At 44.8% G+C, this 14,893-nt stretch overlaps 1 protein-coding gene across 2 annotated transcripts in view; it reads right to left on the bottom strand.

Moving 5' to 3' along the window:
* Positions 1-1,730: 1,730 nt before the first annotated feature.
* The window catches only part of PRKAR2A (protein kinase cAMP-dependent type II regulatory subunit alpha), a 46,731-nt gene continuing 33,568 nt past the window's right edge, over positions 1,731-14,893 (bottom strand). For both annotated transcript variants that reach the window (XM_028518423.2, XM_036030356.1), the window contains 5 exons: positions 14,412-14,513; positions 13,722-13,796; positions 8,143-8,208; positions 6,251-6,392; positions 1,731-5,538 (listed from right to left, as the gene is read on the bottom strand). In XM_028518423.2, the coding sequence (XP_028374224.1) occupies positions 5,405-5,538; positions 6,251-6,392; positions 8,143-8,208; positions 13,722-13,796; positions 14,412-14,513 (519 nt within the window). In that variant the 3' untranslated portion in view covers positions 1,731-5,404. The remainder of the gene's footprint in view (positions 5,539-6,250; positions 6,393-8,142; positions 8,209-13,721; positions 13,797-14,411; positions 14,514-14,893) is intronic.

Below are 14,893 nucleotides of genomic sequence, written 5' to 3'. Positions count from 1 at the left end.
TTAACCATTGTAAGATTGCTTTATTTTCGTTAATGTTTGTGTATTTAATGTGTGGCCCAAGACAACTCTTCTTCCAGTGTGGGCTGGAGACGCCAAAAGGTTGGACACCCCGGGTTATCTGCATGTCTCAATGTCAGGTAACAGTACGTATCACTGGCCATCACCTACGATGGGGAGGATGGGTAAAGGAAGCAAAATCTATACTTAACATGATGCCTTGTGAAACGACCCCCATTTCCTTAACCATATTATAAGTAGTACTTTTAAATTCTGTTATAAAATTGATGCACTAGGACTGCTGAGGACACAGAGGATATATTCAGGTAACTTTGACAGGACAAATATCTAGCTTCCTGTTACAATGTACACAGAAAGCAAAGTCCTCACGTGACATTCACTCTTCAGGGCTGAGACTGTGGACAACATGGTCTTGATGCTGTCCTGGCATTTCTTAACTGTTTATAGCGGTAATGCCACCAAAACCACAAAGGTTTACCATACTTAACTTTTTTAAAGATTATATATTTATTTTTAGAGGAGGGAAGGGAGGGAAAAAGAGAGGGAGAGAAACATCAATGTGTGGTTGCCTCTCATGTGTCCCCTACTGGGGACCTGGCCTGCAGCCCAGGCATGTGCCCTGACTGGGAATCAAACCAGTGACTCTTTGGTTCACGGGCCGGAGCTCAATCCACTGAGCCACACCAGCCAGGGCCGGTGGGCTGTTTCTTAAAAATAAAAAAAAAAATTCATTTTTAAATTCTTGAAACAAAGCTGGTTTGGGTCTGAGGGTTCAATGACCAGTTTCTTGGGCCCCACGTGCATGTTTTGCATGTTCACTCATTCCTCGACTGTTTGTAACTGCCAGGTGAGGGCAAGATCAAACTGGAACCTGGTTTTATCGTGGAATGACCTCCCTGTGGTCACTGGAAACTGTAGGTACAGTGGACTATCACAGAGTCATTGCTATTTCCGGCAGCTGTGTCACAGAGAAGGAAATGACAAGTAACACTGTCAGACGGCAGATGACTCCTGCTGGGCTTCACTGGCGACAGTGTCTTTCCCGGCGAGGGACATACTGGATGCCCCTGCACACCATCTCCCAACAACTCAAAGCTGAGGTTAGTTTCATGTGTCAGCTTGACTAGGCCATGGGGTACCCAGATATTTGGTCAAGCATTATTCTGGGAGTTTCCATAAGGCTGATATTAACGTTTAAACCAACAGACCGAGGTACAGCAGATTGCCCTCCTAACGCCATCCCATCAGCCAAGGGCCTGAACAGAACAGAAGCTGACTCTCCCCCGGTAAGAGGGAATCTTCCTGTCTGACTGCCTTGGAACCGGGACATCGGTGCTTCCTGGACCTCCAGCCCGCCAGCCTTTGGGCAGGAACTACACTATTGGCTCTCTGGGTCTCCGGCCTTCTTCAGACCGGGACTGGAATTAAACCATTAGCTCTCCTGGGTCTGCAGATTGCCAACTCACTCCAAAGCCAATTCTTTAATAAATTTCTTTACACATACTGCTTCCCCTCCCCCACCGTCCCGTTGGTTCTGTTCCTTTGGAGAACCCTAATTAATACGTATGCCCGGGCCTCCTCTCTGATTTCCAAGAACCCACACCCCAGTTGCAACTTCGCGCCTGCCCAGTGAGCGATACGACGGCCTGGAGCGCTGCCGTGGGAGGGTGGCCATGACACGAGGCTGCAGAGCCCGCAGAGCCACAGAGCCGGACGTGATTTGTCAGCCTTTATTAACCAAAAGCGAAGCCAAGCCCTAGAGTTTCCTTTTAAAAAACCCAACCTTGTTTATGGCAAACAATGACATCATTAAACGTTCAATACTACAGAGCAAGGATTAATCACTTATTCTTCTGAGATTACAACACAAGTGTAAAACAGGTTAAAATAAGATTCTTCCCAGTGACTTAAAAATAACTCCAATTGAAAGACATTTCAAACACTATGTATAGAACTCAGGACCAAAACAAGACCTTAAAACATTTTTACCTTTGAGGTAGCACAATAATGCTGAATTAGATTTTTTATTACAACGAGCTGAAGAAAACAATGAAGAATCTACCTTTTGCTCAAGGTGGGTTAAATGGTTTTCTGCAAATCCCCCATGAGGTTAGTGACAATATTCTTTAAAAAAAAGGTTTTTAATATAAAGATAGCCCTGCAGTGTGTGAAAGGAAACCCGCGGGAAGGCCGCTTCCTATAAAATAGACATTAGAATCATCGAGGAACGTCAGCAGTCAAGACAGGAGGGACAAGAGGTAATTACAGCGAGAAACCGAAACAACTTGTATCTTGGCAAGATTGGTTTACAAGTGCATGTCAAGAACACAATTCCAACATCAGCCAACTGAAAGCAAAAGATAAAAGATGACATTCATGGATCTCTTTTCTTCTTCTCTGTGCAAAAGTGCCCTTTCGGTTTTCCTAAGCGTGAGAGGGTGGCCGGGACACCGGACACGACATGGAAATGCCGCGTGCCCAGGGTGCTGCTGGGAGCCAGCGGCACTCACAACTGCCCTGCCACTGTGAGCAGAGACTGGGCAGTACGAGGACGAGCATGAGCTCTCCTGGCTGCAGAACCATCTCTTAGCCACTTTGCTGCCGAATTCACTCATTAAACTGCTTGAAGAAAACCTCCGCCTGCATTTCTGAGAATCTGTAACAACTATACATGACTACTGACTAAGAGGTCAGAACATATGAATCCTTCTTTCAGAGAACATAACCCAGAGAGAGTGGATGTGATACACTGGGGTCAGAAGGAAGGGTAATACTGCAACTTGGACCTCACATCTCTCAGGGCATTCTCCACCATCCAAATCAGTGACCGAAGGGGTCACTTTCCAACACAAGCTCCACCCCGTGAGGCGCAACCATCAGTGCACGGCTTGCCTGGCACAACGTGGACACCACAGCGCTGAGTCGGACGTGCCCACCACCTGTGGTTGCCCACTACTTGTGATTCCCCACGCTGCACACAGACTCGGAACACTGTCAGACTCCTGGCACCTTGGAAACAGCTATGTCCTATTTCACTCACACTGGTCCCTTTAAAGCCTCCCTCCTTCAAAGCCAGACCCCCAGGGGGCCCTGTACGCAGTGAGGGGCTAAGCCGATCATCCACATATCAGTCTGTAATTAGAGCAGGAGAAGTTAAATCTGATGAATTCTACCCTGTAAAACACCAGCCACCAGTGAGGCGGGGGTGTCAGAGGGGACTCTGTGAAGAGGAAGACTGACCCGGATGTGCAAGAGGGCAGCCTGCAGGAGCGGCTGTGGCATGGAGCGCACAGCCGGCCCTCACTGGTGGGGCGCAGGTGCGCAGGGGACCTCTGCTCGGTGTACACAGAGTCCTCAAGTCCTCACACAGTCTGGGGCCAGGCTTCTGTGTCACTCCTGAAGCCCAGTGTGTACCTGTTACGTTGGCAAGAAAAGGGTGTGGTGGTTGTCAGGTGATGTGCGAGATGTGCTTCCTTAACTTATCTGATAATAAAACACCACCACAGAAAATAATCACCTTGAGTAATCGTGGGGAAAAACACATGGACTTTCCCAGTGCTAGCTGCCTGTTCCGGGGAACTGGTTTCAACCTTTCACGATTCCGAGCTGCGGTGCAGGCCCCGGAGGGCAGCCAGTCTGAGGAGTCCTCCTGCCTTTACTTCACGGACACGGGAAAAGGGGAGGACCGACAAGGCCGCGGTGAGTCGCCGCTCTGGGAATCCCCTGACCACAGTGCCTGTGGCAAGAACAGAGAGCCGGGCTTATGCGGGCGCTGGCAGGGGACCACGCGGGCTCCCATCACCATCCACCACAGGGGTGGCTCAAGCCCCAGCATGCAGTATCTTAGGGATTTATGAATCCCTAAGTTTTTAAAAACTTAGTTTTAAAAAAATCATATTGGAAAGGGCCTTTTGATTTAATAAAAACTGAACTACAACACTCAAATCTACCTTTATGCAAATTTCATACTGCTCTTAGCATCACCTGTAACATCTGATTTTAAGTCACTCTGAAGAAAAAGTTTCATTCTGAAACATCTAATTAATCAAAATAATCAAAATTCTACCTGATATAATTAAAACGTTAAAAAAGTTTAAAAACAGAAGCTAAATTACTTTCTTGTGGGATTCACAATTGGAACCCCAAATACCCTAACATCTGAATTAGAAAGGTCTTGGCAGTAATTCTACAAAATTGTAAATGTTGCCAATTTTTGAAAACCAACGAAGAGTTAATCATTAGGAATCATGCCCGAGTCAGCTGACAAACTGGTATACGTGACTATGTCCAAGGGGAATTCCTAGAGAAATATTTTTTGAACTTCAAAAACAGCTGCTGCTTCTTTACAGGGGGTAAAAACTGATGGCTCAACAGCACAGCTGTGTGATGACTCCGGAGTGGAAGCCAAGGCCCTCTCTGCAGTGCAACTCCGGCCGGCGTGCTCCCTCGGCCGGTAGAGGCGCCTGGACACAGGGACAGCAGGGGTTACCCAGGAGAGTCTGCGGGTCGGGTAAAGTGATGACATCCCCAAACCCTGGCTCCTTATAAATGGACAGCAACTCATTCAGGCAAACTGCACAGAGATGAAACGAAACAAAACCTACTGAAACAAAACAAAAACCAAAAAACCCCCAACCCAGGAAACCTTCCTTCTTTCTGCTACCGGAACAACGTACCAGACCCAGACTTTCTGCTCTAAGGTGAGTCCCAGTGCTCCCTCAGCGTGCGCTGGGGTGCCGCCCTGCTGGGCCCTGAGCAGGGCCATCCCTTAAGCATCACCGAGAATTTGGAGACGGCCGTCACGTGTGCTGCTTTCAGCAGACAGCAAAATGCCACAGGACCACAGACCTTCATCCTATTTGCCACTACTTTCCAACATAAAACCGAAGGCTACAATTGTGAACAAATATGGACTTTCTCAAAGAACAAACGAGGAGATCAAGGCTACGACATTTCCTCCCTTGAGAAAGGTTGGGGGAGGGCATCTACAGTTACACAATAGGTTTGTGCAGACCTGTGGTGACTTCCAAAAGCAACAGTAGCAGCAAGAGAGGAAACGAAGATGTTTACACTTTGGACTTAGTATCAGGCACTTAAATTGTTGGAGAGACATGCCATTTTGGAACCAAAGATGTGGAACTGGGTTGGAACAATCATTACAAGCAGTCTAATAATGGGCTTTCAGAAGCAAAGTGGAGGTGCAGGTTGAACCTCTACCCATCTTTTAGTGCTGACTTTCAAGTTTTCTAAATGCCCATGGCCACAGCAATGGCAGCTGCGGTGGCAACGGAAGGAACTGTCCTGTCGTGTCTGCGTTCTGCGTGTGTTCTGTGGCTGACCGGAAGGTTCTGGTGTCACACTGAGAAGACGCCGAGGCGTGGCGCACCTAAAGCCCGGGGTCCATCAGATCCATGCTGGAGCCGAACATCTTCACCAGCTGCTCCTGGTAGTGTGAGATGTTCCTCTTCATGATGTCCATGCAGGGCCCCAGCAGCCTCTCAAAGGCCTGTACGTCCATCACTGCATTGTCAAAAAGACGCGAGGGAGAGGATGAGTTCTGTGTCAACAACTCAAAGTCGTTTCCCTCAGGCACACCTTTTCTTAAATACGCACACTCACAGTACAGGACCTTAGACTTTGGGACACCGGGAACTGGGGAAGAGGAGGGAAGTTTCTCTGTGAACACAGCAGGACAGTGTCATCTAAGTTTGAGACATTTCAGAGTCCAGCAGCACCTATTTCTCTCTGTCCCCAAACAAGCCCGGACACTTGCCTCCTCTTTTGACAATGCCCGGGTGCCCGTATGCCCATCTTGTCCACAGGCTAGTCAATGCTCAGAAATGTTTGTGAAAAGAAATATTCACGCATTTCTGATGGGTCACGCAAACTGCCCAAGTCTAGATGTAAAGTTGGTGAAACAAGTCAAGGCTTGCTGATGAGCAAAAAAATACTGAGTGTTAGAAAAAAAGTATTCACACATAAAGAACTTTTCTTTTTAAAAAGATTTTATCTATTTATTTTTTTAGAGAGAGAGAGAGAGGGAGAGAAAGAGAAAGAGAGGGAGAGGGAGAGAAAAACCAATGTCTGGTTGCCTCTCACATGCCCCCTACTGGGGACCTGGCCTGCAACCCAGGCATGGGCCCCGACTGGGAATTGAACCAGCAACCCCTTGGTTCACAGGCTGGCGCTCAATCCACTGAGCCACACCAGCCACGGCAAGAGTTTTTCTTACCTAAGCATTTGACATCTCCCACAGCATAAGCCGAAGCGGCTCTGGGTTTGTTGGTCACCAGTGCGAGCTCTCCAAAGTATTGCCCCTTATGGCAGCGGGCAATCTCGACCTCCTGGTTCCCACCATCCTTGTTTGTTGTAGTCTAGAGTAGGGCGAGAAGATGACCCAGGCTGACTCCAGAACCCCAGTTGGGCATGTCCAGTCACACACACTTTGATTCCCTTCTTAGCACACTTAGCACAGCTGCTGAGAAGTTCACTTTGGGCTAATGTCAGTGACGTGGTTTAATCAGAGGAGCTGGCTTCCACTGACACTTCATCTGAGTCCTAGCACCTTTCAGGTGACAGCTAAATATCAAAAGGTAAGGTGCAGACCATTTCTGGTGAAGATTTACACATATTACAATATACCTTGTAGTAATACATTATACATAATAACACACAATTAACATACAACATGTAATTATAATATATAATATATAGTCATTGATATATAACATAATAGAATATGTTACATAATCAATAATTATTAATATATTGCATATTGACATAGAATAATGCACATATTTTATACATATGATTGTATGTGAGTATTCCCAGTTTGTCAGATGCTGACCTCTGTGGCACAGGGGAAATAAGCAACATCTTTGTTAATTCTTTCTAAATAATGTCAATGCTTTTCCTAGGTGAAGAGTGAAAATCCTGGGCTGCTACTGTTTGATCTGAGACCATGCCTTTCTCAGGTAAAACTTTACAGTGACAAATTTTCTTTTCAGGTATTGTCTACCTCTTCAGTTAGTGGCCCCCTCACACGCTTTTTAAAAGAAGAGTTGTGTCCATCCCCGAAATCTGGTGGTTTAACTCTGTATTAAGAAATCAAGTAGGGTGTAATGAGTGCTTATCAGATCACTGAAAATGGTGAGCAAAGTACTGTGCTGTATTAAACGTCTAGAGTTTCCTTTTTTTAAACCAAATCCCTCTACTAAACTAAGCAGTAACTTGTTTAAGTAAAAAAGTTATTTAGACTTTATTAGTAAGAATTAGTCTGAAATCTCTAACAGCCCCTTTATGTTATAGGCAAACAGAGTAATTTATTGAAGACTTATTTAGAAAAATAAACAGAAGTACATTAGCTTACGTGGCTTGACTATTCCTCCCTGACAACAGGTCCACGCTTCCACCCTGACCTGTTCGCTCTTCAACCAGCCTGCCCCATTCAAGCCAAGGTGCTTTCCTCCTCCTGCAGCACTCTCGGAGACTACAGACATGCAGGTGCCTACCTAGTCCCTCCGCTGGAACAGCCCTCACCGCCCTGTCACACCCACACCAGAACCCCAGGGCTTCTGTCACAGTGCCAATTCTGGTTCAGCGGGCCTGCATTTCCGACAAACTCGCCCATCCCCCAGTGTCACAGCGCTGCTGTCCTACGCACCCAACACTGTGCTGTGTGGAAATGAATACCTAGAAAATGTACAAAATTCGCAACCCATCAAATGGCCACAATAATTAGCCATAATTACTGTCCTAGAGACCTCCCCTCCCAGCAGTCCAAAAGGAAGCTATCTTTGTATTCAACACCTACATGTGTTTTTAATGATGTAATTCCCTTATTTTCCCATTAGGGTATTTATCTTTTTATTGATTTGTAGGCCAATATTTCTCACATCATTAATTGCACAACAGAGGCAGAGGCAATAGGGACAAACATAATACATTACAGTAAACCACCATCAGCGGATGGGCCTAAACACGGGTCTTTGCCTCACCTAACAATGGCGGTTTGGGCACACTAAACACACTTCACGCTACTTAGAACAAACAGTGACTTTCTGTGCGTGCACCTGGCACCTGGCTCTTCCCTGGAATAACTTACATCATCACACACCAACTCACCTTGCTTCTAATCAAGATCTTCACTTCACCGGACTCTATAATGTAAAAGCTGTCAGCTTTTTCGCCCTGAAAAGGGAAAGGAGGTCAGGTACATGTGTATTGAAGGTGGACACAGAAGTAGATCATTTTGTCATTGCCTGAGCTCTGATTTATATTTATTTTCCAACTCTACAGATCAGACAATGGCTAGCAAATTCAGAACAAAAAGAGAAGGTCCTGCTCACAGGGGATGTCAGTCCCACAGAACTGACACATATCTCTCCTTCTTCACACGGAGTATTCACCTTTTCTTCCATGACTATGCCCGGGCTGCCAGCTGCACAGAGCATTGCTCTTCTTGGAACACTGCTGAAACCTATGTCAAGGGGTCAGGAGCCAAGGCTGTTACAGGCACTATCAAGGTGGCTCCTGGCCACCCCTGGGTCATCTTGACCATCAAATGCAGCCGTCTGGGGGCAGCGGGAAAGCCCTGCCTGGTGAGAAAGGCGCTTTGATGTGGGCTGATGTCATCCTTATGAGCCTCAGGCTTTTCTTTAGTTTGTTTTGATTTTACCCCGCTTAGCTGAACTAGTCATTCAGGTAATTCAACAAATAATTAAGTACTTACTCTCTGCCAGGCACTGTTCTACCCTAGGCACGTGATACAGGCAGCGGACAAAACAAATATCCCTGCCCTTGTGAAATCTACAGTCTGGTAGCATGAACAAACTGTAAACAATCGACATAACAATCAGTAAGTTATTTCTGTGTTGGAAGGTAGTAAGGGCTACAGGAAACAAAGTGAGCAGAGAACGTGAGATGTGGAAGGCTCAGGGAGGAGATGGCTACCGTACCCGACAGACAGCCTCACTGAGAAGGTGAGATTTAAGCAGAGGCTGCAAGGAGGTGAGAGTTAGGCAAGCAGGGGAGAAACAGCTTTCGGGAGTACTTCAGACTCTTAGCCCGCACTCGTAAGCTCTGAAGCAGTGACCATCTACACTGGATAGTGCAATATTAATCATACGCTCTCATTCCTTCTGGGTCTTATATCTTCAATGAGACTCTATACTTCTGAGCACTCATAAGGCTTCATACCCCTCGGCTACCATACAGTACTCCAAGTGGGCACCATACACAGTGGAGGCTGACGGTCCTGTTTTCTAGTGCCGGGTCACCACGTATAATCACTGTCCCATGTGAGTGAGAGCCACAGCTTTACGGAGGGGTGTCTGTGGGTTTCAGTGCTGCTATGTTGGGTCGCTACCCTACACTCGGCAGAGCCAGATTACCATGAAGTTCTAGCATCACTCAAGTAAGTGTACGACAGGAGTTAATGAAGGATGGAGAGCCATGAAAGAAACTAAAAAATCAACACAAACATAAAAAATTGTGTTGATAAACTTAAAAGGATGGAATAAAAAAACTCTGAAGAAACAGCTGCTGGCCAGGGGCTGCCCAGACAGCAGGTGTGGTGTGGAGAACTCCGGAAGCAGGCTGAGGTGCATGCTAGGATGCTACCATCCCCTGCCACAGGCAGTGGCTTCTGTTCTTTCTGCTGCATCCGGGCCCCAGCCGGACATCTGTATTGTGCAAGGAGCCCATCCTCAGGCATCATGCACGTGTAAAGAACAACTGGGCTGCAGAAAGAAGCCTGTGGCGTGTTGGTGCTAAAGAGTAACAGAAGTCAGAGCACAGATGTCCAAGGGGACTTACAGCAGAAATCTCTAAGTGCTGAGGATTATCACTGGTCTTCAGAGACGTAGGGAAACTTCTAGTTTTAAAATGCCCATAATGTACAAGAAAGGCTGAAAAGTAAAGAGCTAAGCATCTAACTCAACAGAATAGAAAAAAAATTACAAAAAATAGAGGAAAGGAAAAAAGGTAACGGCAGAAAGTAATAAAACAGAAAACAAATACCCAATAGCATTAAAAGGAAGAAGTTGGTTCTTCAAAAAACCTCAAAGAATCGCCCTGACTGGTGTGGCTTAGTGGGTTGGGCATTGGCCTGCAAAGCAAAAGGTTGGCAGCTCAATTCCCAGTCAGGGCACATGCCTGGGTTATGGGTTCGGTGGGCGAGGGGTGACCAAAGTTAGCCCCACCCATCAACGTTTCTCTCTCTCTCTTTCTCCCTTGCTTTCGCTCTCTCTAAAAATAAAGGAACAATTTTTTTTTTTTTTTTAAAAAAGAGCCCTGGCTGGTGTGGCTCAATGGCTTGAGCACCAGCCTGAGAACCAAAAGATCGCCAGTTTGATTCCTGGTTAGGACACATGCCTGGGTTGCGGGCCAGGTCCCTGGTTGGGGGCATGTTGAGAGGCAACCAATCTGTTTCTCTCTCATATATCAATGTTTCTCTCCCTCTCTTTCTCCCTCCATTCTCCTCTCTCTAAAGATAAATACAATCTCAAAAAAAAGATGAGAAAATAGAAACATCATTCTAGATGCTGTAGATATTTATAAGACATTAATAGGAACACTATGACCAACTTTATGCCAATAACACTGCATTTTAAAAGAGATGAATAAATCCCTAAAAAAGAAATCTTACCAAAACACACCAAAGATGAAATATATTGTAGAATTGTATACCTGAAAGCCATATAATTTTATTAACCAATATCACCCTGATAAATTCAATTTTAAAAAATGAAAAAATTCAAATAGTTTAACAATTAAAATAATCTGTAGTCAAAATCTTTCCACAAAGAAAACACTGGTTCCATAAAATATCCAAGAAACTCTAATTTTTAAAAAGATTTTATTTATTTATTTTTTAGAGAGAAGGGAGAGAGAGAGGGAGAGAAACATCAATGTGTGGCTGCCTCTCACACGCCCCCTACTGGGGACCTGGCCTACAACCCAGGTATGTGCCCTAGACTGGCAATCAAACCACTGACCTTTGATTCCCAGGCCGGCACTCAACCACTGAGCCACGCCAGACAGAAACTCTAATCTTACACAAACTCTTCAGATAATAGAAAGAGAACTGAATTCCAACTTACATTATGAGTTAACATTATCTTGATACCAAAGTCTGACAAAGCTATTATAAAATGGAAAAGTATATATAAGCCTCACTTGGGAACATAGATATAAAATCTTTTTTAATAAAGATTTTACTTATTTTTTAGAGAGAGGAAGGGAGAGAGAAAGAGGGAAAGAAACATAAATGTGTGGTTGCCTATCACGTAGCCCCACTGGGGAACTAACTGGCCCACAACCCAGGCATATGCCCTGACTGGGAATCGAACCAGTGACCCTTTGATTCACAGGCCGGCACTCAACCACTGAGTCACACCAGTCAGGGCGTTTTTTTGTTTGTTTGTTTGTTTTGTTTTTAAAGAAACCTTTAAGCCCTGGCTGGCATAGCTCAGTGGATTGAGCGCGGGCTGGGAACCAAAGTGTCCCAGGTTCGATTCCCAGCCAGGGTACATTCCTGGGTTGCAGGCCATAACCCCCAGCAACCGCACATTGATGTTTCTCTCCCTCTCCCTCTCTCTCTCTCTCTCCCCCCCCCCCCTCCTTCCCTTCCCTCTCTAAAAATGAATAAAATCTTTAAAAAAAAAAGAAAAAAAAAAGAAACCTTTAACTCATAGTGTATACATTTCTGCATTGCTCAAATATTACTTTTTTATTTTTTAAAAAGATTTTATTTTTAGAGAGGAGAAGGGACGGAGAGAGGCAGAGAAGCATCAATGTGTGGTTGCCTCTTACATGTCCCCTGCTGGGGACCTGGCCCACAACTCAGGCACGTGTCCTAGACTGGGAATCGAGCTGGTGACCTTCTGGTTCGCAGGCCAGCACTCAATCCACAGAGCCACACCAGCTGGGTGTAGATATAAAATCTTAAACAAAATATTAGCAAATTGAATTTATCAACATATAAAAAGGATATTATATCATGGCCACATTGGTTTATCTTATGTCAGCAACAAAAGGTAGCTTTAACATTTGAAATCACCGTAATCACTTACGTATTGTTTGTAATAGCTAAAAACTAGAAGTATCCTAAATGTCCATCAGCGGTGCAAAGGCAAACAGTTTCTATTCATACACTGGAAGAGGACAGCGCAATACCCCGCGCCCCTGAATAAACTACAGCTGCATGCAATGTGAATGAACATGGAGCAAAAAAAGCAGGATGCAAATAAAGTATATACTTCCTAATTCCAATGAAAGAAATAAAAAAAGAAGTAAACCTTGGCCGTATTGTTTAAGGTGTACACACAAGTGGTAAGACCTATAAAGAGTGGTAAGCACGTGACTGCCATGCAAGTCAGGGTAGGGCGGCAGGAGGGCTGTGGCTGAGAAGGAACTCGTGAGGGCTGGGCCGCTTCTGATGTGTGAGAGCATTTCTCTGAAAAGATCAAGGAAAGAAACCTCTAGATTAAGAATAAATTGAAGTTTATAGGCTAAGATTAAATTTCTCTCCAAAGGGGTTCAACTAAGTTACTCTCCTATTAACAGTGAATAAAAGTTCTTGCTACATCACTTAAAATTGTCAGATTAAAAAAAAAAAAGGTCATGCCCTGGCTGGTGTGACTCGGTAGACTGAGCACCGGCCTCTGAACCAAAGGGTCGCCAGTTCAGTTCGAAGTCAGGGTGCATGCCTGGGTTGCAGGCAGGTCCCCAGTGAGGGGTGCTCGAGAGGCAACCACACACTGATGTTTCTCTCCCTCCCTAAAAAAAGTCAGATTCCTACTTTCTGACAAAGTAATATGTATGAAAATGGTTCCTAAATGTGATTTTTAATTTGCATTTCCTTGATTATTCAATGAAGCTGAAGCCAATTTATTTTTAAAAAAAAGATTTTTAAAATTTATTTTTACAGATGGGAAGGGAGAAAGAGAGGGAGAGAAACATCGATCGGATGCCTCTTATATGCGCCCTAATGTGGGACCAAACCTGCGACTCAGGCACATGCCCTGACTAGGAATCCAACTGACAACCTTTTGCTTTGTGGGATGATGCCCAACCCACTAAGCTACACCAATCAGGGCACCAATTCATGTTTCACTGATGCCAGACTATGCTTTGGAAATAGGATACTCTGTCATTCTTCCTCTCAAAACCATTTGGAACTGCTTGAGAACCCTTGGTCTAGAGACACTGTCAAAAGGAGTCTATAATAAGCATATTAATTTGTGTCCGTTTTGCACCACTAGCCAGCACTCGTGTCTTTAAGAGCACAGACACACCAGAAAACACTGTGGCTTCTCATACCTCCTGAAGGCCTGGGGCTTTCAGGACAGAGTTGCTTTGGAGACCGAAGACTCTGGTTTGTGTTAGATTAGCTAAGGCTCTGCCTCTGTGCCAAACACAGACAAACGGTAAAAGGCACAACTGTTTGACCTTCCCCAGGTTTTAACAGCCATGAATGAAGCTTGCTCAGGATCAAAAGAAAATGACATCCAAAAGAACACACACCCGCAGCCACAGAAAGGCGAATGAAGGCGACAGATCTGCATGTCGGCGAGATGAACATCAAAGGGCTTCGGAACACCCTGCAGGAAGTGTGTCCTAGCGTCTCGCAACACGGGCTCCCCAAAGTGAGAGGACAAACGGTGCACTCGTCCTTCAGGAGGCGAGTCCCCACCCCTCACCTGAGCGATTATGCGATCTCCATCCTTATAGATCTTCTCTCCTATCACATCCACAATCTTCATTCGTTCTGACACCTGAAACAACAGACACACTCACAAATGATAAGGAAAACACTGCAACTAAAAGTCACAAATAACACCTATACACCAAAGAAATGGATTAGAATACTTTGATTTGAAAACCTAACAATAGAATTGTTTTTAATTAATTTTTTAAAATTTATTGATTATGGGGGGAGAGAGAGAGACACTGATTTCTTGTTCCACGTATTTATACAGTCATTGGTTGCTTCTTGTATGCGCCCTGACTGGGGATCAAACCTGCAACCTTGGACTATCAGGATGATGCTCTAACCAACTGAGTTACCTGGCCAGGGCAATAGGATAGTTCCAATAGCTTTTCTATTCTTTTTTTTTTTTTCATTTTGACCCAAGGATACGTTTATTGATTTTAGAGAGAGAGCAAGAGGAGGGGGGAGAGAGAAATATTGATGTGAGAAAGAAACATTGATCGGCTGCCTTCCGTACGCGCCTCAAACCTGAAACCTAGGTATATATGCCCTGATCAGGAATCAAACCCACAACCTTTTGATGTGTGGGACAACACTCCAATGAACTGAGCCACCCTACCCAGGCTTAATAGCTTTCCTTAAATCTACATAGACAGAGTCTTATTTAAATAGATTTTACCTCTAGTGATTTAAGAAGGGGCACAGATTCAATAAATGTTTCAAACATCTTCCGCTTTTTTGCATTGTTTTTCACTATGATTCTTCTAAAAGTCACACGGTCCTACAAGAAAGAACATGAAAATCTTGATAAATGTGTATGTAAGAGAACAAATATGGTTTAATTAACTGGCCACAGCAAGTATTAGAGGACTGTGAAAGGTACTAAGTCAGATATTTCAATCTAAGTCATCAATTGGAGAAAAAGACTACAGCCTGGGCCAGACAGATGTCTACAAATTGTTGCTTGCTATGTAGTACTCAATGGGTGCCACCTACGGGCCATGAATAGAATACAAAATGCAAAACTTCTAATTAAACATTTGTGAGCTTACAGTCAATCACTGTTCAATGTGAAAAGATGCACCCTCAGAAAAAAGACATAAAACAATCAGATGGTTTTTTGCCCTCAAGGACTTTACAATCTCAATGAGGAGACAATAC

Source organism: Phyllostomus discolor, chromosome 7 (assembly GCF_004126475.2).
Source record: "Phyllostomus discolor isolate MPI-MPIP mPhyDis1 chromosome 7, mPhyDis1.pri.v3, whole genome shotgun sequence".
In the NCBI taxonomy this organism is placed as follows: domain Eukaryota; kingdom Metazoa; phylum Chordata; class Mammalia; order Chiroptera; family Phyllostomidae; genus Phyllostomus; species Phyllostomus discolor.
The sequence above is the reverse complement of the archived record's forward strand: the minus strand, read 5'-3'. Positions and strand labels throughout refer to the sequence as shown.